Source organism: Pleurodeles waltl, chromosome 7, assembly GCF_031143425.1.
Source record: "Pleurodeles waltl isolate 20211129_DDA chromosome 7, aPleWal1.hap1.20221129, whole genome shotgun sequence".
In the NCBI taxonomy this organism is placed as follows: Eukaryota; Metazoa; Chordata; class Amphibia; order Caudata; family Salamandridae; genus Pleurodeles; species Pleurodeles waltl.
Window position 1 is genome coordinate 1511088848 of NC_090446.1, and position 24162 is coordinate 1511113009.

The 24162-nt window shown below is 45.6% G+C and overlaps 1 protein-coding gene across 1 annotated transcript in view; it reads left to right on the forward strand.

The window, feature by feature from the left end:
* LOC138246603 (phospholipase A2 inhibitor and Ly6/PLAUR domain-containing protein-like) overlaps nt 1–23292 on the forward strand; it is a 125455-nt gene extending 102163 nt beyond the window's left edge. Inside the window, exons 4-5 of the mRNA XM_069201300.1 lie at nt 16535–16678; nt 19998–23292. Of these exons, the coding sequence (XP_069057401.1) occupies nt 16535–16678; nt 19998–20239 (386 nt within the window). The 3' untranslated portion in view covers nt 20240–23292. The remainder of the gene's footprint in view (nt 1–16534; nt 16679–19997) is intronic.
* Nucleotides 23293–24162: the final 870 nt, after the last annotated feature.

Consider the following 24162-nt stretch of genomic DNA (forward strand, 5'->3'; position numbering starts at 1 on the left):
CTCCAAATTTCTATATTTTCCCAATTGTAAGTTACACTTAAAGGTTGCTTCAAGGTTACCCCAGTGTTAACCTATGGGAGAGATAGGGCTTGCAGTACTGAAAAACAAATTTGATAGTTTTTCACTACCTGGACATTTTACATTTAAAAGTATGTGTCCAATTTTTTAAATACACCTCACTCTATCCAGAACAGGCGTTAAAAGGAGGTGTTTGTTGGTTACTCTGGGTGCTTTGCAGGATTAGCATCAACATTTTTTATGCTAATCCTGCAAAGCTCTGGACTAGCGTCAACAATTCTGACACGAGTCCCCTAACTACCACCATGTTGCGGCATATTTTAAATACAGCGCACACATGGTGGAGTTTGGGGACCGCTAAGGGGCGCAAGAAAAGTGATGCAGCGCCACTTTTTTCAAATATGCCCCATTGGGGCATATTTAAGAGCCCCTAGTGCCATTCTACCGTCACATTAGTGTAATTGTTTTTAAGATAATGTGGCGTTGAAGGCCAAAACACTATGCCATATTTACAAAGTGGTACTTTGTAGCCCTCTGCGCTACATTATGCCTGTGCCAGGCAAATTGTATGTAAAGGGGACATCCCCCCGTTAGGGGGGGCCCAAAAAATGGCACAAGGAAATCTGACAGATTTCGTTGCATCATTTTTTTCCGGCACTTTTAACGCCTGCTCAGAGCAGTGGGCCTCTGGCTGCTTTGCAGGATTAGCGTCAACATTTTTGATGCTAATCCTGCAAAGCGCCGGACTAGCATAAAAAATTCTGACGCTAGTCCCCTAACTACCGCCATGGTGCGCCGTATTTTAAATATGACGCACAAATGGTGGCATTAGGGGGGTCGCTAAGGGGAGCAAGAAAAGTGGCGCTGCATTGTGTGCAGCGCCACCTTTTTCAAATATGCCCCATACTACACTGCTTAATTTGTAAATAAAAAGGTGCTGGTGCCCAAATCCCTTCTCTTAAACACGCTGCTGCCACAATTAAATGTGTGAACACGGAATACAGAGGCAGTGTAATCCTGAAGCCATCTCCGGCCTCTTCAGTCCATTTACAGGCACTCCCTGCCCCATCAGCTCACTGTTGCGGATTTCTGCTTTTTCCCCATTGTGACGATTTTTCGTTTTTCTCTTCCTCCGTCTTTCCCATATGTGTCTGTTTCTCACAGTAAATGCTTGAGACAGAAAAATAAGCACCGGCCCTCAAAAATAAGTGCTGTTGCTCTGCACTGGAAACAATAAGCACAAATTAAGCACTGCCATTGGGGCATATTTAAGAGCCCCTAGTGCCATTCTAACACCACATTAGTGTAATTTGTTTTTTACACTAATGTGGTGTTAGAAGCCCAAAAACGCTGCACCATATTTACAAAGAGGCGCAATGCATGCCTTGCGCCACTTTGTAACCCTTTGCGCTATATTATGCCTGCGTCAAGCATAATGTATGCAAAGGGGGCAACCCCCCCTTAGGGGGGCCCAAAAAATTACCCATCATTCCTTTCCGGCACTTTTAACACCTGCTTAGAGCAGGCATTAAAAGGAGGCTTCCATTGTTTACAATGGGCCTCTGGGTGCTTTGGAAGATTAGTGTCAAATTTTTGTACGCTAATCCTGCAAAGCGCCGGACTAGTGTAAAAATTTCTTACGCTAGTCCCCTAACTACCGCCATAGTGCGCTGTATGTTAAATAAGACGCACGCATGGTAGCGTAAGGGGGGCGATAAGTGGCGCAAGAAAAGTGGCACTTTTCTTAAATATGCCCCATAGTTCTGTTTTTTGCAGCAGGTGTATTAACCCTCTATGCTACTTTATGTTGAGTCAAAGCTGCTGCTAGGCAAAACTCCCATCTCTCTCTCTAGCAGGAACATTAATCACAAGAGGTATCTTGACATTTTAATTGCTTCTTGAAGGCAAAAAAGCACAAGGAACTTTTCAGCAGGATGCTTTTCAATCTCAAGTTTCGGAAATTATTACTAAACACAGCACCTCCCTGAGGTCAGCACCTGGTAATGTCGCACGGCGCGCACCGCCCAAAAGCCGGCCTTGATGGCACTGATAACGTTTGTTAAGTCGCCTGAGTCGCTTGGATATTTTTCCAGACTGTAGTGCACCGATACCACCACAGGGAGGCACGCTTTGACTGCTTCTGATATTTTCAAGCGTGCGCAGCGGCGCGAACATGGCGTGTGAAAGGGCTGACATGTTATGTTACCTGACTCAGCTGCATCCATCTATATCACATTTAATTTGGAGCATCTCCTGTTAGCAGAATGCTCCTGTCAGGGCCGAGGCGAGCGCTCAGGGCCGAAAGATGTCTCAGTGGGATAAATACTCGTCATATGCGCATGATGTACGTCACTAGTTCTAGTAGTCACAAGACAAGCTCGGCTGTCCATCCTTCTAGGACATGGTGTTTACCTCGTGCAGAGATGAAAGAGTATTTATTCTCACTTTCCGTGATCAAAAACAATGTAAACAACAAAAAAATGTCATGAATTAATATATCATAGGTATTAGAGCGCAGGCTTGTTTCTTTTAAATTATGTAAATCATTTTCACAAGTTGGAATAGTTTTAGAACTTTCTTGCAATACGTAATTCTTTGTAGGATGTTCCTGGTTTGGGTCGGTGAAGGGGATTTTATTTAAAACAAACAAAAAAAAAACAGGGAAATGTATTCAAAACAGCCTGGATAATGCTGAAATGCTCTTTGGTAACGTTGCACGCTTTCTGGGTAAGTAATGTAAGAAACTCTCCCCCAAACTGACACCGCACATTTGTCTGCAAAGCTGTCTTTGAGATTCCTTGTAAAACATCTAAAAATTGGGCTCGAGCGCCTTTTGCTCCCAAAGCGTCATTGTTTGGAATACTGTGCCTTTATGGATTCGATCCCTGCAGCATTCGGCAAAGCTGTAATGAGCGGCTATTCCCCAAGGAGCCGTGTTTGCTTCATTTTTTCCTTGCTCTCAAGGCACTGTGGACAGCGCCAAGAGGCCCCTTTGAAGTATAGGTTTGCGCTTAACAAATAACCTTAACTAGTAAATATAACTGAATACCTGCACTGCTGTGACTGAGGTTCATGTGAGCTGAGGTACTGAACCGGTATTTGTGAATAGCACCCGCCTAGCGTCACCCATTTCCCCTGAGGGGCTTTGATGGGTGGGCCATGTACCCCCCTCCCGCACCCCCGCCACGCTGTAACCGTATGTGTTGTAGCATTTTTTATAGATTTGCTTAATTGCACTATTTGTTAATATCTGGAAAGATAACAGCTAGTACCACTAGATGGCGGTAGATGCTTGATGTGCCACGTTTTCTCTTTCCCTGCAGGACATTTTTTTAAAAATCTTTGACACGGTTGTCACATGATACACCCTGCTTCGGTTTGTTGCAGGAGATCTCACATTTTCTGACAGGTCTGCACAACCCAAGGACACTCTGACCTCTGCCAGGCAGCATGGCACCTGTGCACGCGTCAGGTTAGCCACATGAAGAGAGATTTCAAAAGCAGATGCTGTACTGGGCAATAATGTGGGGCTTGGCAATAATCTGAGCACCGCCTAAGCATAGATGAAAGTTAGATACATATTCCTTTCAGGAGAGAAATATTAATGCAGTGAAACATATTGGAGTTACTGAGCAAGTTTCTTTAATAGTACTAAAATATATGTTTTAAGAAAAAACTCACTGCTGAACATCATATTTATTTTGCTACTATTCTATCTGAACTAGAAGTTCCAACCCACACTGTTGTTCAAAAGATTGTCCAACCTTGCCTCCCCCGACAACACAAAGCCTCAGTAGGAGGTATTGAGTAATGCCCTGAGCATCACTCCCTGGTACCTGCGTTTTAACAGCAGAACCTGCCACAAGGATTGTCTAAGTGCCTTTGTGCCACACAAACCCCAGAGCAACAGCCTAACCAGTGCTTAATGTGAGTTATCAGGGAATAGAAAAACGAATTTTCAACACAAGCATTGATTTTTGAAGATGTTTATTTAAAAAATATATTTTTTTACTTCTTTCTAATAATATGGTGCGTCCCTCTCCGCCGCCCCAAAACTATTTTTTTGTGGCACTAATATATCAAGAAGGTACTTGATTAATGTGGATTGGAGCAGCACAGGCCCCTGCCTACCCCTACATAAAAACTCTGGGGCATATTTATCAAAGGTTCTGCGCCCCCTTGAGCTGCACAAGGGGGCACAGGGGTGACGCAAAAGCTACGTCAGATCTATTAAGCCATGCAAGGCCACCTTTCGTGGCCCTGAGTGAGGCCTACCTTGGGTGGAGCATGGATGTTACCACACTTCCACCCATGGATTTTGTCACATTCTCAGATTTACCATTACTGATAGACCAATCCTACGCCTCCCCAGGTGAGGGGTAGCAAGGAAAAATATCTTTATTTCTCCGCATTGTTTCCTTTTTCTATGTGTGCTGCATTCTCCAGAACACACAGAAAGAGGAAAAAGCCTCCCAGGATTATTTTTGTCAGGGAGGTGTCCCTTCCAGCACAGAAACAAACATGTCTGCAATGCGGGCACCCTTGCACCATGACGCAAGGGTGTCTGCATTGGCGCTAGTCAGTCAAAAGGGCGCCAGTGCAGGGGGAAAGTACAGGAATGCGCCGTATAAAGTTTTCACGCAGCACAGCAAGGTGGCTTGTTGAGCTGCGCTGTGTGAAAAATTGATAAATTTGCCCCCCTGTTTGTTTCAGCAATACACGGAGCGACTGTACATTTGCTTTTGCTCACACTGAACCAGGCAGCGGTGCTAGTGAAGTGATACAAAGCGCCAGCAGTGAGTCTTGTTGTGCTGTGTTTGTTGTGTGTTTTTTTTAAAGCACATTTCGATCCTTGGACTCTTCCTTTCAGGGGTCTTGGAGCACAGATTGTCATCAGTGGGGTTTTCATGATAATTTCTGCTGGTCGCAGGGGGTGGGCGCTGCTTGTCATCTGTGAGGGGCCAGGGCTTATTTTCACAAAGCAATACTTCGAGCCAGGGCAAACAAGAGAAAGGGAGGAAAATGAGAAAAAGAGTAAAATGTTAAAACCGGGACGAGTGAAAGCAAGGATAAGAAACAACCTGCAAGAGAGAGGCAGAGGGAGGGGTGGTCCCCCCTCTCTTACACTGACGTGTGGATTGGGGGGCGCTACTAGGCCCTGTGGGTTGGTAATCTAGGTCTTAAAACATTTACTGGGCCAGATTTACAGGAAAGTGGCACATTGGTCCAGATGCGCACTTTTCTTTCATCGTCCCTGCCCCACTAACAACACAATGGATGCACCGTATTTACAATACGGCACACCATGGTGGTCGTTTCCACAACAGCTTTATCATTCATGACGTTATTGTGGCGCTTTGCTGGAGTAGCGCCATAATAATAATGCTAGTGCAGCAAAGTGCTAGGGAGGCCCATTGGTTACTAAGGGCCTGTCACGTTAACGCCTGCCCTGAGCAGGCACTAAAAATGATGGAAAAAATGTCACTGTGAAATCTTGTAGATTTTACTGCACTATTTCTTAAGGCCTCCCTGAGTGGGAATGCCCCCTGGCATACATTATACTTGGCGCAGGCATAATGTGGCCAAGGGGTTACAAAGTTGCACATTGTTAACATTGCACCACTTTTTACATATGGCGCAGGTGAATGGCCTCCTTAACGCCACATTAGCATAGAACAAAATTAGGCTAGTGTGGCGCAAGGGGCTTGTAAATCTGGCCCTAGCTATTTATTTTATTGGCCTTGTCTGCAGGAAAATGTCAGTAAGTAACACGTTACATGAGTGACAGAGGTCAGGGAAGGTCGTCGAGGGGTGCAAGTTGTGGCAAGCACAATGAAGGAGACGACGAAAGAAAACTGATCACATGGGGGAGGAGAGAGGCAAATAGAGCATACAGGGGACAGAATAAAAGAAAGATGGGCAAATAGGAAAATTAAACATTGCAAATGAAGGGAGGTGAAAGGAAGGAATCTTGAAATAAACGAAAAAACTGTGAAAGAGAGCAAGGAAAGGTGAAATAAAGAAAGAAGGGAAAAGGGAGAGGAAGTAAAGAAGGCTGAAAGCATAGATGGATGAAAGTGAAAGAAGAAAAGGAGGGGCAAGTGAAAGGATGAGTAGATGGATTAGGGTGTGAAAAGGGTTGAAGGTGTGGATGAAATGATGAAACAAGACATACAGATCAACAGATTACGAAAGGGTTTGAGAGTGAAATGATGGGTGAACAGGTTGATGGATGGTTGAAACAATGGACAGATAAAAGGGCGTACAAACAGAAGAAGGGATTGGAACCTGATGGTGGACAATGGAAGGGTGGATGATGGAAATGATAAATGGTGGAAGAATGAAATGGACGCACGGAGCGGTGGATGCATGGATGGATGGTCAAACGAATGGTGGTGATAGATGGGAAGATAAAAAGGTGGCAGGGTATATGGACGGCTGAAAGGACGGTAGGAAGGCACCATACCTGATGGTAGAATGGAAGAAATAACGTGATTATATGGTGATGGGTGGGAAGATAAATAGATGGAAGGGTGAAAGGATGGATGGATAGATGATTTAAGGAAGAAGGAAAGGGAGAAGAGAACTTGCTTAAGAAAGAACATTTAATTCATGAGCTCAGCACTGTGAGATGGAGGGTATTTTATGCACTTGTTGTGGTGGAAGAAAGAGGCCAAGCCTAGAGAGCCTTTGTCCTTGTCAATCCTGGCCCTCGACACCACCTTGGGGGGTGGGGGGGTCCTAAGCAGGATGCATCCCAGACTTCCCCAAACCACTCACTTTGCATCGACCCTCCTTGTTGAGTTCCAAAGTGGATAGAAGTGAAGAGCTGATGTGGAGCATCGCCTCTGGATCACGCAGAGCAGGTTTTAGAGAGGGCCACAGAAGGCAAGGTGGAGACTCTCTGCAGGAACCAGGCCCCTCAGCCTTTCTCTGGGCTTCACCACAGCACGGGAGACGGGGAGCGAGAAGTGTTTTTGAGGTTTCATCTTCAAGCCTTGCACAGCTCTGACTTCTGTATTGATCTGAGAAGGGCACTACGAATCTTTTATTTTTGCTTCCTCACCTACCAAGTTGAGATGATGCACATTTTGCATTTAGAGGCATCTCCCCATAATCACCCGCCGACACGGTCACATGCACTGATCCAGTCCAGGTATTAAGCCTTTGCTTTCTGGTGCCCGTGGCTATGTGTTATCAATATACAGAAAACACTACAAGGCTGGGGATGCAAATTAAACCAGATTCAAAGTGCTGCTTCTGTGCCCCAGGATACCTTTCACATCGTTAGGTTCTCCAGTGGGCGAGAAAAAGCTCTGTAAAATGGAACAAAACGCAGAGCCTTTGGCACTTGTCTTTATTATGCTTATATCTAGCCAGGGTGTGCCCTTGCAGTCCTTCTTCTATGTCAGTGACTGCGGTGGCTATAGCACCTCTGAGGTCATGTTAGCTGACATCATATAGTCCTACCTCCATGTCTGTGGCATCGCCCAGATCTTTTTGACATTCTGGTATCTTACTATTTAAAAACACACTGTGGACCCCTGTATTTTTTTCGTTTTTTTTTTTTTTTAACAAAATAGGCCCCCATTAGGCTTTCTGTTGGCATGAACGCTATAGGTAGAAGACATCCCTTCTGTTTATCATTTGTGAGAGCAATCAGTGTTATTTGCCTGTTCTGATTTTCCGAGAAGAGGTGTTCCATATCAGGTTTAACAGCCCTACTTGAGGGTCATCGGTTGTCTGTATTATCTGCTCTTTGCTTTGTAATGAGGAGGAGAGCGAATGTGATTGGTTCCTTTCACCTTCCTCCAATCTCATCTGACTTTGAATCAGTGTCACTGGGTCCAGCGTTCATGTCTTCCTGGCTCCGGGTCACCTTTTATTTATGTTACCTTCAACGCTTCCCTGTTGTGGGGTGTTGCTGTCATCAGGTTTCGACATCCCTGTGTCTGTCTGTCCCTTTGCTTCCAGTTCCCTGAGTCATAAACTGCACTTTGTAGTAATTTACACCTTTCAGTAAGTCCACTACTTTTCAGAGTTCACAAACTGCAAAATGTAGTGTTAGAAATGGGGTCTTTGGTTGACAGTCAGGTTACCCCCTGTTCAAGCAAGGACCCTCACTCTAGTTAGGATAAAAGAGAATCACCCTCAGCTAACCCCTGCTTACCCCCTTGGTAGCTTGGCAGAGCAGTAGGCTTAACCTCAGAGTGCTGGGCGTAAAGTATTTGTACCAACACACACAGTAACTTAATAAAAACACTACAAAATGACACAACACCAGTTTAGAAAAATAGGAAATATTTATCTAGACAAAACAAGACCAAAACGACAAAAATCCAACATACACAAGTCAAGTTATGATTTTTAAAAGGTTTAAAATAAAAAGAGTCTTTAGGTAGTTGTAACAACACACTAGCGCTGCTAGCGTGTAAATGTACCTGGTTTGCGTCAAAAATAACCCCGCACGGGCTGTGCGCGTCGAAAATAACCCTGCACGGTTATATGCGTCGAAAACAACTCGGCACGGCGATGCGCGTCGAAACAGCCAGCCACGCGACGGTCCGAAAGTCCCGCGGCGCAGGTTGCGATCTCTCAGCCTTCGTCAGCGATGCTGCGCGTCGTTTCTCCTGCTCCGGGCGTCGATTCTTCGGTCGCGTTTCCTGCGGCGTTGTTTCTCAGCTGCGGAGCCGGCGTCGCGTCGTTTTCTCAGCCGCGATCGGATTCGCGTCGATCTTTTCTCCGCACGGCGCTCGGTGCGTGTATTTTTGTCCTTAGGCTGCCAGCCTCTCCTTTCAGGGTCCCAGGAACTGGAAGGGCACCACAGAGCAGAGTAGGGGTCTCTCCAGAGACTCCAGGTGCTGGCAGGAAGAAGTCTTTGCTATCCCTGAGACTTCAATAACAGGAGGCAAGCTCTACATCAAGCCCTTGGAGATTTCTTCTTCAAGATGGAAGGCACACAAAGTCCAGTCTTTGCCCTCTTACTCTGGCAGAAGCAGCACTGCAGGAAAGCTCCACAAAGCACAGTCACAGGCAGGGCAGCACTTGTTCCTCAGCGATCATCTCTTCTCCAGGCAGAGGTTCCCCTTGATTCCAGAAGTGTTTCTAAAGTTTGTAAGTTTGGATGCCCTTCTTATACCCATTTTAGTCTTTGAAGTCACCTTCCTTCAAAGGGGACTCACACCTTCTTGTGAAATCCTGCCTTGCCCAGGCAAGGCCTCAGACACACACCAGGGGGCTGGAGACAGCATTGTCAGAGGCAGGCACAGTCCTTTCAGATGAGAGTGACCACTCCACCCCTCCCTCCTAGCAGAGATGGCTAATCAGGAAATGCAGATCACACCCCAGCTCCCTTTGTGTCACTGTCTGGTGTGAGGTGAAAAACAACCCAACTGTCAACTGACCCAGACAGGGAATCCACAAACAAGGCAGAGTCACAGAATGGTTTAAGCAAGAAAATGCTCACTTTCTAAAAGTGGCATTTCCAAACTCACAATCTCAAAATCAACTTTACTAAAAGATGCATTTTTAAATTGTGAGTTCAGGGATCCCAAACTCCACCTGTCCATCTCTTCTCTAGGGGAATCTACACTTTAATCATATTTAAAGGTAGCCCCCATATTATCCTATGAGAGAGACAGACCTTGCAACAGTGAAAACGAAATTGGCAGTATTTCACTGTCAGGACATATAAACCACATTACTATATGTCCTACCTTATCCATACACTGCACCCTGCCCTTGGGGCTACCTAGGGCATATCTTAGGGGTGCCTTACATGTAAGGAAAGGGAAGGTTTAGGCCTGGCAAGTGGGTACACTTGCCAAGTCGAATTTACAGTGTAAGAATACACATGCAGACACTGCAGTGGCAGGTCTGAGACATGATTACAGAGCTACTTATGTGGGTGGCACAACCAGTGCTGCAGGCCCACTAGTAGCATTTGATTTACAGGCCCTGGCACCTCTAGTGCACATTACTAGGGACTTACTAGTAATTCAAATATGCCAATCATGGATGAACCACTTACATACAATTTAAACAGGAGCACTTGCACTTTAGCACTGGTTAGCAGTGGTAAAGTGCCCAGAGTAACAAAAACAGCAAAATCAGAGTCCAGCACACATCAACAACCTGGGGAACAGAGGCAAAAAGTTAAGGGAGACCACGCCAAGGATGAAAAGTCTAACATGTAGTAACTCCCAACTTCCATTATTTTCTATGTGAGGGTGTTGCAGTGCCAAAGGTTAGCCATGTGTGCTGCACTTACTAGAATAACGAAGATTACTGCAAAAGTTTGTTACTACAAAGTGCAGATTTTGAATAGCAAAAACTAGTAAACTTACTAAAAAGTGTAAACTTTCTTATCTTTCAGGGCGGGTTCAGGTGGGTCAGCTGGTGCAGCTACACCTGGGGCAGATCTCGGGTGGTTGGGAATGCTATGTTTCAAAATAAATTTTGGACTTCAAAAAATCTGCTGTAGAGTTCCTTGTGTGTCCAGCAGGTTTTAGACAGCAATAAAAGTGCCAAGATGAAGTCTGGTGTTGAATGTTCCTTGGAGGCTGGCCTAGCAGAAATTTTGACTGATGAAGTAGCGCAGAAGAGTAATATGCCTGCTGAAAGAACATATATCATGCAGATCACAGAACTGTATTTTATGTGGATAGCTCGGTGTCTTACTGATTTTGTCCAAGAGATCCTTTTGTTAATGGCATTTTATAAGTTACAATCCTAATACAGAACAGTGAACTATGAACTGTCATCAAAAGGCTGCATGAAAACTGCATGGCATAAGTTAGAACATTAGGAACCTCATTTACAAGAATCTGATGCATCGGCTTCGATGCATCAGATTTCTGGCGCTGCCCTCCACCTCCCAAACAACGCCATGGTAGCGCTGTATTTACAATGCAGAGCTACATGGCTGACATCTTCCACAGATGCATCAGAATTTCGGAAGCATCTGTGGCATTAAAATGATGCTAGCAATGCCAGGAGTCCCCTATTTAAAAAAGCCCTGCGTCACTTTAACACCTGCTCTGAGCAGGCATTACATTTTTGATGCAGGGAAGGCGCAGAATGATGCAGTGAAATCTTGTAGATTTCACTGCACCAGTTCTGCATGGCTTCTAATGGGGGTAATGCCTACCTTGTGTACGTTATACCAGGCGCAGATATAATGTGACGCAAGGTCCCATTGCACCAGTTTGTAAATGTGGCACACTGTAGGTGCAAGGGGCTTGTAATTAAGCACCTATGGCCCACATTTAGGAGGGCCTAGCGCCTCCTTGCGCCACATTAGTGTAATTTTTTATGACGCTAATGTGACCCAACAAGGCCAAATTTGACGTGCCATATTTAGAAAGTGGTGCAATGCATGCATTGTGCCACTTTGTAACCCCTTGCGCCCCATTATGCCTGCGCCAGGCATAATGCATGCAAGGGGAGCGTTCCCAGATTAGGGGGACCACAAAAATAGTGCAGTGGAATCTAAAAGATTATTAACGCCGCCACATAACATCCTTTAAAAGGGAGCATACCATTGTTTTAAATGGGCCCCTATGTATGTGCAGGATTAGTTGCACAGTGCATCAATAGCATAAAAAATGTTGACGCTTTTGCCCCCATCCTGCGCCATGGTGTGCCGTATTTTAAATATGGCCCACACATGGTGGCGGTAGGGGGCGCTGAGGGGCGCAAGAAAGTGACGCTGCATTGGATGCAGCTCCACTTTTCTTAAATTCAGGCCTACGTTTTTTCCACATGCTTTCATTAATCTAATGTTTCTCAAAAGGGTTTGTTTGGGTAAAAATACATTCTTATTAGTAAAGCCAACCTCAACCACTGTAGTACATTTTAAATCCTGAGCTTGTTCTTTTCCAGATCAAACACTTTATAAATATACTGCCTACCAGTAGACAGACAGAGCTGCTTAGATGTAAATACATCCAGTTCTATGACAATGGGAATGACTTTTAACTGAGGCAAATATTTTATGTTGGTCTCTGAGTGTGCAATAGTTGATGTATAAGACAAAGAAGTATTGTGGAAGTTGATAATAGGGGTGTTTTAGCATTCTATTAGGGCCCACATGTACGTTTGTCCTTTTTAAATCTGTGTTCTTACACATATTTTTAACATTTTTATGTATGCATTGTTTTATATTGTACACAAGTGCTTTTATGGGTTTTTATACAAACCGAAAAAAAGGTTAGTACTACTACTGCCTAATAGTATGGATAGGGTGATTCCTACACCTTGCAATGCTCATTGTCTTATGTAACATTTTTTATAGACCAGTGTTTCCCAAACTGTGGGCCATAACCCACCGGTGAGTCACTTGCCGATTTTTAGTGGTTCGCGAAAGTCAGAGCAAAGCCCTTTAAACTTTGGGGGTGATTCTAACTCTGACGGGCGGCGGAGGCCGCCCGCCAGAGTTCCCCCCTCCAGAACACCGCTCCGCGGTCATAAGACCGCTGCGGTGATTCTGGGTTTCCCACTGGGCTGGCGGGCGACCGCCAAAAGGCCGCCCGCCAGCCCAGTGGGAAACTCCCTTCCCACGAGGAAGCCGGCTCCGAATGGAGCCGGCGGAGTGGGAAGGTGCGACGGGTGCAGTTGCACCCGTCGCGAATTTCAGTGTTTGCTGAGCAGACACTGAAATTCTTTGTGGGGCCCTCTTACGGGGGCCCCTGCAGTGCCCATGCCATTGGCATGGGCACTGCAGGGGCCCCCAGGGGCCCCACGACACCCTATACCGCCATCCTGTTCCTGGCGGGCGAACCGCCAGGAACAGGATGGCGGTATGGGGTGTCAGAATCCCCATGGCGGCGCAGCGAGCTGCGCCGCCATGGAGGATTCTTTTGGGCAGCGGAAAACCGGCGGGAGACCGCCGGTTTTCCTGTTCTGACCGCGGCCAAACCGCCGCGGTCAGAATGCCCTGCGGGGCACCGCCAGCCTGTTGGCGGTGCTCCCGCCAACCCTGGCCCGGCAGTCCTTGACCGCCGGGGTCAGAATGACCCCCTTTGTGTTTAACTTGTCACATTTGCGGTGATTCAGAGACAGAGGTCAAACGTCAGACTGATTTATTCTCTTAACACGGGGATTATTGTTTACATTTCTTTGACTGACTGCAAAGTGGGAGGAGTTTGTAAGTTGCTTTTCTAGTATTATACAACAAAATGTGAATACCTGTAAGTGAACTGTCTGCATCCAGCTGTTAGGAAAGAAAAAATGAGACGCTTTTGTACTTCTGAAATGTGCTGGAAACAGAGATTTGTATAGGCTCAAAAAAGTTCTGCCACTTAACTGGTGATGCACCAATGATAAATATTCACAGAAACCCGATTTCCACACAGTATCATTTGGGTACTAAGTATTTTTTATCAGAAAAACTGTATGTCTGGGCAACTTTAATGGGCATTTCAATGAAAAATGTGCTGTCTGTAAAAGACAATACACTACCACATGATTCTTTAGTTACATTCAAATATTGCCCTGCCTCTTGACCACTAAAGATAAGTGGGTCACGAACGTTTGTTGTTCTAAAAATTGGGTTCTGGTTTTTGCAAGTTAGGGAAACACTACTTGTGAGAAAGTGATTCTTTTGACATGGTTAGCCCCCTACATTTTGTCTGGTATATGGTGTGGTTTTCAAAGTTGCAAGTGGCTTGGGTTCCAGCTAAACAGGTTCCCAGAGCCAGATCTGTTTCCCAAAACTGTTGTGATGCATTGGCACAATTGGCAACACCTTTAGTGGCCATTGTATGGCTCTAATAAATAGTACTTAGGTACCCAGGGCATGGGGTACTAAGGGTAGGCCTGTGAGGGCAGCAGCACCGATTGTGCCACCCTCAGGGACCCTGCATCCAAGTGCACTCAGCCTTCCATTGCAGGCTGAATATCCTGATGGAATCCTAAAATGCGAACATGACATGGCACACAGCCTGTGTGGCCTGCTCACAACACAGTGCATACAATACAGGTAAGCCACTCCTCTGGCAGGCCTTCCAGCCCTAAGGCAGGGTGCACTATAATGCATGTGTGTGCATAGGAGCATGAGCAATATGCCCATACTGTGTCCTTGCCAAACCTGGAACATAGTAAGTGTACAGAGCGTGCATTTTACATGCATGTGCTGGACACTGATCAGTGTGAGTTTCACGCCTACATGAATGCTACTCTGAACCCTGGGTTGTTTAGTATCAAACAACTCAGAGCAACAAATCCAAACTGTTACAAGTATTGGATTGTTTGCAAAATGTACCCGGTGGCCACCTTAGAGGTGACCCCTGCAAAGCTAACTAGCCCTGGCATGGTTGCTGGCCAGTCCCAACAAGCCTGCCACCACCAGACAATATTCTGGATCCCTGGGGTCAGGGCCTTCGTTCTCTCGAAAGCAAAGCCCTTCCTGGACAGAGGCGTTACACCTCCCCCCCCCAGGAATGTGCACTGCCCTGTCTGCGAGCTTTAGCGGGCTTGCCGCGTTTGAACCTCGACCCCCACTTATGCTAGCAGCAGATGGCTGCCCCCATTGCAAACCCCCATTTTTGGTGGAAGCAAAAGCAGGAAAATGCACAAAGACTAGCAGGAGTGGCCACCCTCTGCCTGCACCACCCCTCGGGTGTAGCAGGAGAGGCGACCCCTGCTTTTCATTTTCCTTCATCTTTCATGGTAGGAAAATACCCAACAGGGTTAGAGATGTGACTACTACCCTCAGTAAGTGATCCCATAGTGAGAGTAGCCACCCTAAGATAGATGGCCCATTGGCCACTCCCAGGCACTCACCTAAGCACCCCCTAAATGCAGTATTTAGTGGGCATCCCTAGACCTGAACATCAGATTTGATGGACACAAGAAGGCCAGTGACAAAGAAGACACAAGGCTTAAGAACAGAAGTCCTGCTGCGCAAAGAAAAATTCAACAAACTCTGCCTGCTGCACCCAGGACTCGACAATCGCCACTGAGGGGTCAACTATACATCGGACAGACTGTAAGAAGCCCCAGAGGACCTCCAACCCTCTACAAATTGCCAAGAACCTCCCTCCAGAGTGAAGGCACCACTCCCTGCAACCAGCAAGCAAGATCCAGTGAAGTCCAGTTCACTGACCGGCTGCTGACCAAGGAACTAGACACAGCAGTCAGACCAAATTTCCCCCAGAGTGGCCTGACTGACCTGCAATCTACCCATCCAAATGACCTCCCCCGGTTCCAAAGGCTCCTTTTCACACACCACTTGGCTGACCTGTCAGCTCTGCACCCAGCCTCCCTGGCCCCTGCATTGAAGAACCACCTGTGCTCTAGCTGTCCCCAACCCATTGCAACCTCGAACCCAAAGGAGACCCATCGGACTCACATTTAAGTCCGCTTGTGCAGTGCATTTTCAAGTGATCCACCTGCACCAGCTCCAAGACTTTTAGCCGCGGCTTCCACTCAAAGCTGGAACCCCCCAAAATTCTCCAGCTGGCCCACAGGACATCTCAATGACCTCAGCCTAAAACCAGAAGGTGACGTTTGTGAAAGAATTGCCTGATTTTATATGCATTTTTAAAGTTTGCTCCCACTGATTCCAATGGTGCATAATTACGCACAAAAAGACAATTTTTGATAAACTTTGAAAAATCATAACTTGAAAAGTACTTTCCCAATTTTGATGATCTTGGTCTTAAAAAATGTTATAAAAATACGAAGTACTCTTTGTAAATTGGCCTCAAGTTATTCTTTTGATTGTGTGTCCACATTTATTGATACTGTGAGTACAACAATTTCTTAGCACTTCTCCAAGATTGACCTAACTGCTCGACCAAGCTACCACAAAAAACAGTGCATTAGGTAGTCTGTTTTTCTTCTGGCACCCAAGGTGGGGTTGCTCATCATTTTTGTCCACTATATGGAGAGCCAGCCTTCTACACTACTGTAGAATAATTTACACACATATGATTCATTGTCTCTGACACCCTACGCTGGTATGAGTAGCGCTGTAAAACAAATGAAAGGCATGTGGGAGAGGGCCTAAGAAGAGATGAGGGTCACTGTTGGAGGGTGATAGTGAGGGAATCCATGGAGAAGGAGGACATGGAGGGGAGGGGGATAAAAAGGATTGTTGCACACAGCACCACCAGCGCTAAAGCCTGGCCTGCTACCTTCGTGAGTCAGACCCCCATCTCCTCCTGTGTCTTCTTGTCCTTCGTATCACTTGCCCCCATCGCATCCATCACCTGTCTGCATTTCTCCACGTCTCTTTAGCCGCGAGCTGCAGCATCCTTGCATCTCCCCATCCCTGTTTTTCCCAGTTACTGAATCCTCCAGAACATGTGCTCCCATGGCCCTGGTGCCTCTATTATCTTTTCTAGTACCTCTACCTTTGAATCCCTGCCCCACCTCAATGGTTTTGTCTCCAAGACCAGCTTCTCGTCTCCCTTCCACCTGCACTGAGTGTTCTGAGATGGCACAAATGTATCCTTGCATCGCTTTACAAAACCTTTACCTTTAATGACGTGTTTTCTCCCTCCTCGTCCAGGGCAGCCGATGAATGACACAGCCAACGGGAAGGTCTGCCCATCCTGCCTGGCAGAAAACTCTCATGACTGCCAAGAAACCAACACTATCAGCTGCAGCGGAGAGGAGACCCAGTGTGTCAAGTTCACGGCCACCAAACACAGAGGTATACTGTATGTTGTGTCTAGAGCTTTTGGGTAGCTGTTAATGCAGCACATGGCCGCTAGAGAGCGCTGTAGTGCAAGGATGAAACATACCTGCTTCCCTGGCTCTTGAAGTTCAACAGAGGAATGGTTTGATGGTTGAAGCTGTGCGTCATTGTGGCCAACAAAAAAGATGCTCTGATACTACAGACGACCTACAATAAATACGGAGATAAGTACTGTCAACTGTGAATTTGACAGAAGAGGCGAATTGCTCAGTACCTTACAGGATTAATAAATATTCTAAATTTATGAGTGAGCCTTAAATTTAAGTTGAGTACTAACTTGTGTGAAGCCCTGGTCAAGTGACTATTGTTTGTGATGCGAGTTTTGGCATTAATCTCTAAATTCAGATGAGGCTCCTCCATACGTTATTGTAAAATACGTGAAGAAAGGTTTTTGAATGTGCGCATCACTTGTGTGACAGCATAACTGGCAGTGGTGCTCGCTGCATACATATTTATGAGAGGCTTGTGCCGCCTTTGTATCACTTTTAGGGATGCAGTATCAGCGCAAAGCTTTCAGCCATATCTATGAGGTCATGCAGAGCCACTTCGCGTGACTTTGAATGGTGGGTTGGTGTTCACATGCAACATCCATGGATTTTGCCTCCTTCCCAGATTTACAGGGCCATGTAAACCTGGGGATGCGTCTGAACTTTTCATCTTTCCAGGGGAGGCACAGCAAGGAGAAATATCTTTATTTCTCGTCATTTTTTCCTCTTTCTATGTGTGTTGCATGCAGCACACGTAGAAAGCGGAAAAAGCCTCCCAGGATTTTTTTTGTGCAGGAAGGTGTTCCTTCCTGCACAAAAATAATCCTGCAGGCAACACAGGCACCCTTGCCACTTTTGAAATGCAGGAGTGCGCCGTATTTAGAGGAATAAGGCACACCCCTGTGCTTCCTCCTGCACTGGCGCTAAATTTAGCTGCCTAGCGCCAAAGCAGGCATTCTTGCACCATATTGCAAACGTGTCTTTGTGTTGAGGGGATAGATTGTTTATGTGCAGGAAGGTGACCCTTCCTGCACATAAACAATCTATAATGGTGATTTGGCAGTTTTATGTGTGCGGCAAAATGCAGCACACATAGAAGTACCAAAGCGTCATTTTGAATGATTGTTTATTTGCAGGAAGGTGTCCCTTCCTGCACGTAAACAATTGTCTATGGCATTTCGTTTCTTTTATGTGTGCTGCAAAATGCAGCACACATAGAAAAAGCAAAAACTGAGGAGGAAAAAAAGCATTCCTCCTCGTTTTGCCATGCTAACGCCACCCCTGGGGCGGCATTCGTTTTTTGGCGCTGCCTCAGGTTTAAGACAACTCGTAAATCTGAGTCAGCGTCAAAACCAATGGGTGCTGCGGTAGAACGCCCACAGCAATACCCACTGCACGCCCCTCTGATGCAGAAAACGACATCGGAGGGGCCCATATTTACAAGGAGGCATAACGCCTCAAAAAAGTGGCGTTACACCTCCTTGTAAATATGGAACAGTGCATAGTGGCACCAAAGCATCACGAAAAGTGACGCTCTGGTGGTGCTAGGGGCTCTTAAGTATGCCCCATGGTGTTTAGTGATGACATATATTAGCATGTAAAGGAGACATCAGCCAGGGGCAGAGGTGGCAAGGAGAGCCACTAGAGGATAGGCAGGGAGTTGGGATGTTCGTGAGGCCTAGGCTTTGAGCTCTCATCACCTGGTTACATTATGAGAGAAGATGTCTCTTCTCTGGTTAGAGAGAGTGCTCCAGAGCGGTGGTCCCACTGTCTGGAAGGATCTGCAGCACCATGCCCAGTGAGGGGCTGATGGACAGCTAGTATGCCAGTATAAGCACTATGTGGTGACCTTTATTGTTTGCACGCTATATTGCGCTTGCGGTTATGTGAGCACCACATGCATTCAAACTGGTCTAATGGTTATGAAATTGTCCATAAATCAGGTGCAGAATACAAAAATTCAGAGTGTGGTCCTTATATATCTGGCTCCCATCACTCCACCTTGCAGGTGTTGGATTGACTGAACGCTCCATCAGCACTTGACGAGTTTTCTTCCATTGAAACCAGTGACTCAGCTGCGGTGGGCTCTGCACTTGTGACATGATGTGTTTTGAACAGTATTTTCAAGACACAGAACACATTCCCTGGTTCTCTCTGGCTCATAGTTCGTTTGCTGAATTAGGATTTGATTTAATCCCCACTCTCTCACCCCCACTTGTCGCTGAGTGGAACAGAGTTTTTGCCACTCCCTGCCTGTGTTCAGATCAGGTGAGACTTTTGTAGAGTTTTTTTGGTTAGTGTTTACATGAAGCAGGTCAGGGTTACGTCCTTACACAGTGCTGGATAGAACCTTGCATTTATTTTTGGTTTGATTTTAGCCAGATCAAATGAACTTCTGCGTCCAAGCTTCCAGCCATGTAATCCCAGTGGAGAGAAGGATGAACCAGGAGGGGACATGATGATTGAGAGGGGGCGGGGCTTGAAAGACCCCGAAGTGCCTGGTCAGCCAGTTGGTATATGTTGAAGATATCACATCATAACCAACAGACACATCCAGCCATCACAACCCCGTAAACAAAGGCTTCACGGGCTGGTTTGCATGTACTGACAAGATTGAAAACTCCACTCAATTTTGTGAGCCTCCATACTCGAGGTTAAAACCTACTCTGCGTGCCTGTTCCAGCATCTTAGTGGCCAATGTGTGATAATAATGTATCTCCACTGTGTGATAATATGATAATATACCTCCACTATGTGATACTTTATCTCCACGTGTTGATAATGCATTTCCATCCTGTGATAATTTAACTCCACTGTGTGTTAATGTATTTGCAGAGGGTGGTAATGTATTGCCATCACCTGATAATGTTTTTCCACCGCTTGATGATGTATCTCCACCGTGTGATATTGCGTCTCCATTGGGCGAGAATGCATGTCCACTATGTAATAATGTATCTCCGCTGTGTAATAATGTATCTCCATCATGTGATAATTTAACCCCGTTATGTGATAATGCATCTCCACCAGGTGATAAGGCATGTCCATCATGTATCTCCACTGTGTGATAATTTATTTCAATCATGTGATAGTGTATCGCCACTGTGTGATAATGTGTCTCCCCAGGGTGATAGTGTGAAGGGTGCAGCCCCTATCTTACACAGTGGGAAGGGGTGAGTTGGCAATGCTGAAACCAGAAACTTAATGCCACCACATATGGTGCGCCAGCACGCTGTGGTCAACCCCTTGTTGCATCGAATGTTGATGTCCTGCTTATTTTTTCTTCACAGGATCCCAAATAACTTTCATTGGCTGTGCCACAAAGAGCATGAGCGACTCCAAGGGCAAACTGGCTTTTCCAGGGACATCAGTGACCATAACCGACTTCAGTACTATTTCCATGGGCGGTAGAGGCCTCAGTAGCAGTAGTGTCAGTGGTAATAGCGTTGCACACCTGACCGGCCCACACCGCGGCCTGGGCGCTCTCACCGGACTCCTCCTGCTTCACCTTCTAAAGACATCTCCATCTTGATTGGTAACGGAAGCACTTGCCACACCTCTGCAGTACCTGGCATGAGTGAAACCCCCGCAAGGGAGTAACAACGCCGCAGTCAATGCGGAGTACAGACTGCACCTCTACAGAAATCAGCCATTTACTTACCAAACCTGGCATGTAATGAGACTGACTTTGTTATGCATCTTGTTCAATAATTTGTTTTTTTACACATCATCTGCTTTCTTTGAAAGTCCATTTTTGGTCGTCAAGTTTGAGGAGCTGGTGGGCAGTAAAATGCTACCCTGTGGCTATAGAGCACCGTGCTATACTGGCCAAGTCAGGCTACTGCCCTTGAATGCACAGGGTTTGCAGAACTTCACTTGTGTAGACTCATTCTCTCTAGAGAGAGTGCAAATTGTACAGCATTCAAGACCTTTAAGGATCAAATGCTTTATGTGATATTTCTGTCTTTGGTGTGTTCTATAAATAACATCATATATGTGGCATATTGACGCTTTGAGAAAGGACATCAGACATCTTAGAGAGGAATGAGGAGAAGGAAGAATACTCTCTATGTAAGTGAACCTTCACATCTCTCTAGTGGCTGAGGCAGAGTCAGTCATGTGTACATAATTCAAGGCTGGATATGACTACAGTAGAGTGTGCCCACAGAAGCCCTGCCCTGCCAAGAGAGCGCCTTCTGTGATGAAGATGCCATCAGTGACGTCATATATTAAGACAGGTGCATGGTGGGAAGCCTTCAGTGCAGCAATGTCCCAGGGTTATCATTTCCTCACCTCCTAACGTTTCCTACTTTTTTGATGTTAATACGACATTTGTGTGGTTTCTGTAACAACTCTGAGTATACACATAGGTGAAAACGCAGTAAATGCGAGTGCCCCCGAGTTCGCAATCGTCCTCCTTTTATATTTAAAATCAGTAAAGCAGTAGGTGCTTAAGGCCTTATTTATGGCCAAGTCACAGAGCGCAGTGCAGCGAGTCACCCTGCTGTGCTGCGTAACGGGGAAAGGGAAGGAATGCACCGCATTTAGAACAGTACGTCACATTCCTCCCTTTGTCCCTGCGCTGGTGCCGCTTTGGCTGCCTAGCCCCAACGCAGGGACCCTTGCACCATGGCACAAGGGTGCTGCGTTGTAAAGAGGATTGTTTTTGTGCAGAAGGGACACCTCCCTGCACAAAAAACAATCTCCTGATAAACTTTCCTCTTTCTATGGGTTCTGTGGCACACATCAAAAGAGCACAAAATGAGGAGAAATAAGAAATATTACTTCTCCTTATGCTTCACCTGCAGTGCATTTTGGTGCATTCCCACGTCTCTCACTTCTGGTAAATCTGGGTTTGCATCAAACTCCACGGATGTTTCATGGGAACACCCACGCAACACCCATGGAATTCCTTCCTGGGGCAGAGTAACGTAACTCAGCATTTTGCACTGCATTGCTTTAATCCAGATTTACAAAGCCACTCAGGGTCACACAAGATGGCCCTGCGTGGCTTGATAAATTGCATTTTGGACTTGCGTCGTGCTTGCACCACATTGCGTGGTGCAGGAGCTACGCAACTCCCCTACTAAATATGTCCCTTAGTGACCATCAGAGACTACCTGAATAAAAACGAATGCACACATGCTTTGTTTACCATAAAAATGGTTACTGGACTCATAATTTCCACATGATGTCTTAGATTGCTCTCATTCATATTTAATGTTAAAGTCAGAACACAATAGCAATATTCAATCTCTTTTTTTGTCTGTTCTGCACTTTGCGCTGCCGCAGTCCTATAAGAGCACAGTCGCAGATTGTGCAAGTGTTGCATCCTTACACCTACACAAAAATTCCATCCTCATTTTTCCACGATATCACCATGCATAGATGATGGTGTGGCATGTTTGCTGGTGTTTAATCAGTGTGCACTATCCCAACAGAGCTCTGCAGTCCTCCAATGATACAAAAGTACTACGAGGCCTTACAAGTGCAAGCCATGCCCTATAGAAATGGAATATTCAAAAGATGCCCTTTGCCTAGGAGTACACGTTTACCTCATTGGGTACCTGAAGACTTTATAAAATGTTTGTTTCTGGAACAGCCAAAACAAGTGTGGTCTACCAAATGGCGGTGGTAGGTCAGTCAAAAAAGTCAGGTGGTAGGTAAATATATTAGGCTAGCTAAATACAAAGCTACCATTCCCCTTTTTTTTTATTATTCACAGAACACTATGGAGGGTTTCAGTTTAAAACAAGTGAATTAGGTCTTGGTGCCATAAAGTGTCAATTCCCATTTGATTCTTCTCAGTGTATCAACGATTCCTGCTTAATTTTAAAACACTTTTTGTGTATGTGTTTTAACCTCTCTTGCTCGCAGTCAATGTTTTATTAGGAAAAATAAATTCTGGTCCCCAAAAATGAGTGCCAGTGGGCCTCACTCAATGATAAATATTGAGTGCCGTGCCCAAAGCGCTGCTCAGACACCCGCGTCTCGCACTACAAAATTTCTTAACACAAATACCAAAGGTGCGCAGTCCTCAATCCACCTCAGGCCTCTTTAATTCACTGCCAGGCACTCCCTGCCCCTTATGTCAATCTTATGGGTTTCTGCTTTCTCCCTTGGTGACAGATTTTCTGTATTTCTCGTTGTCTGTCTTTTCAATTTGTGTGTTTTTCCCTCTGTTGGTTTCAAGAAATGTCTGATGTGAAGAATTAAGTGCCCGTCCCAAAAAATAAGTGCTGGTAGCCCGCACCGGCAGCCACCGGCTCAAATTAACCACGGGCCCCACTGGCAACCACCACCTCAAATTAACACTGAAAGCATTATATTTTCTCAAAACATGCAGCAAAGATTAATTTAGCTATAACAGAATGTATTTGATCCAAACAAAGTATATTAATTTTGTTAAATATAGTTTTAAACCAGAATTTCAAGCCTTAACAAACTGTAGATTAAACAGTTGAGGCCTTTGCTTGCCAAGAGTCACTTGGGTTTCAGGTGTTTGCTTCCGGTTTCTAAAGCAAGTTCTCCCAATGTGTACTTGGTCTGCTGTAGTGAAGGAATAAAATATGATTCTCATGGTTATTTGTGCTTGGGACTCCTTCTTGTTCTCTCTTATCTCAGGTGTGAACTGATGCTTAGGCGGGGGGCGTGGCTGGGAGAATGTAGCGATGGAATGGGATATTGGTGTGGAATGTTGAGGCATCAGTGCGAGAAGGCACGGTCGTTTCAAGGCGCTGGTGTACGTATGCAAGTGTGCAGCACCAGTGCTTTAAATGGGCAGGTGCTGTCCGGTACTGAGTACCTGCAGTTCTTTCATTTGAATAGGTGCAAACTTACAAAATACAATTGTATTTTGTAAATTTGCGTTGCTTTTGCGTCAAAAAATGACGCAAATGCGGTGCTATAAAAGTATAAATATGGGCCAGAGTATCTTAATTTAAAGTCACTTCTAAGGATGGATGAGTGGATCGCGCGGTGTGGCATCCGTGAGCACTGCAGGGGTGTCGCCCAAATGGACCACATGCAGCACCGCAGGTATTGAAGTGTTTTATCTACATTTACTAGGAGACATGCTCTGTATTCAATGAGATGGCATGGATGCAGGTGTTTTTAGGTGTGGGCAAAATTTGCATGCTATCCTTTGCAGAAATTACACAAAATGCACAAATAATTAGGTAACATTATACATTATTGAGCAAAAGGCCAATGAGGGATTTTGTGCTATTTTTTAGTGTGAAATGTGTCCATTTCGAAACAGAGGGCACATTTTGCTCTAAAAGATTAAGCAAAGTTGAGTGTGATGCAAACAACAGTCACTTGCACTCATTTTATTTGCGTTGTTCTCATGGTCTTGCAATAGGAGTTTTACCAGAAGGAAATCTCAATTCTGCAATGTGGGTAGTGATGTAACCTGCAGCCTATTGCATAAAAATCAGAACCTGATGTGCCAGA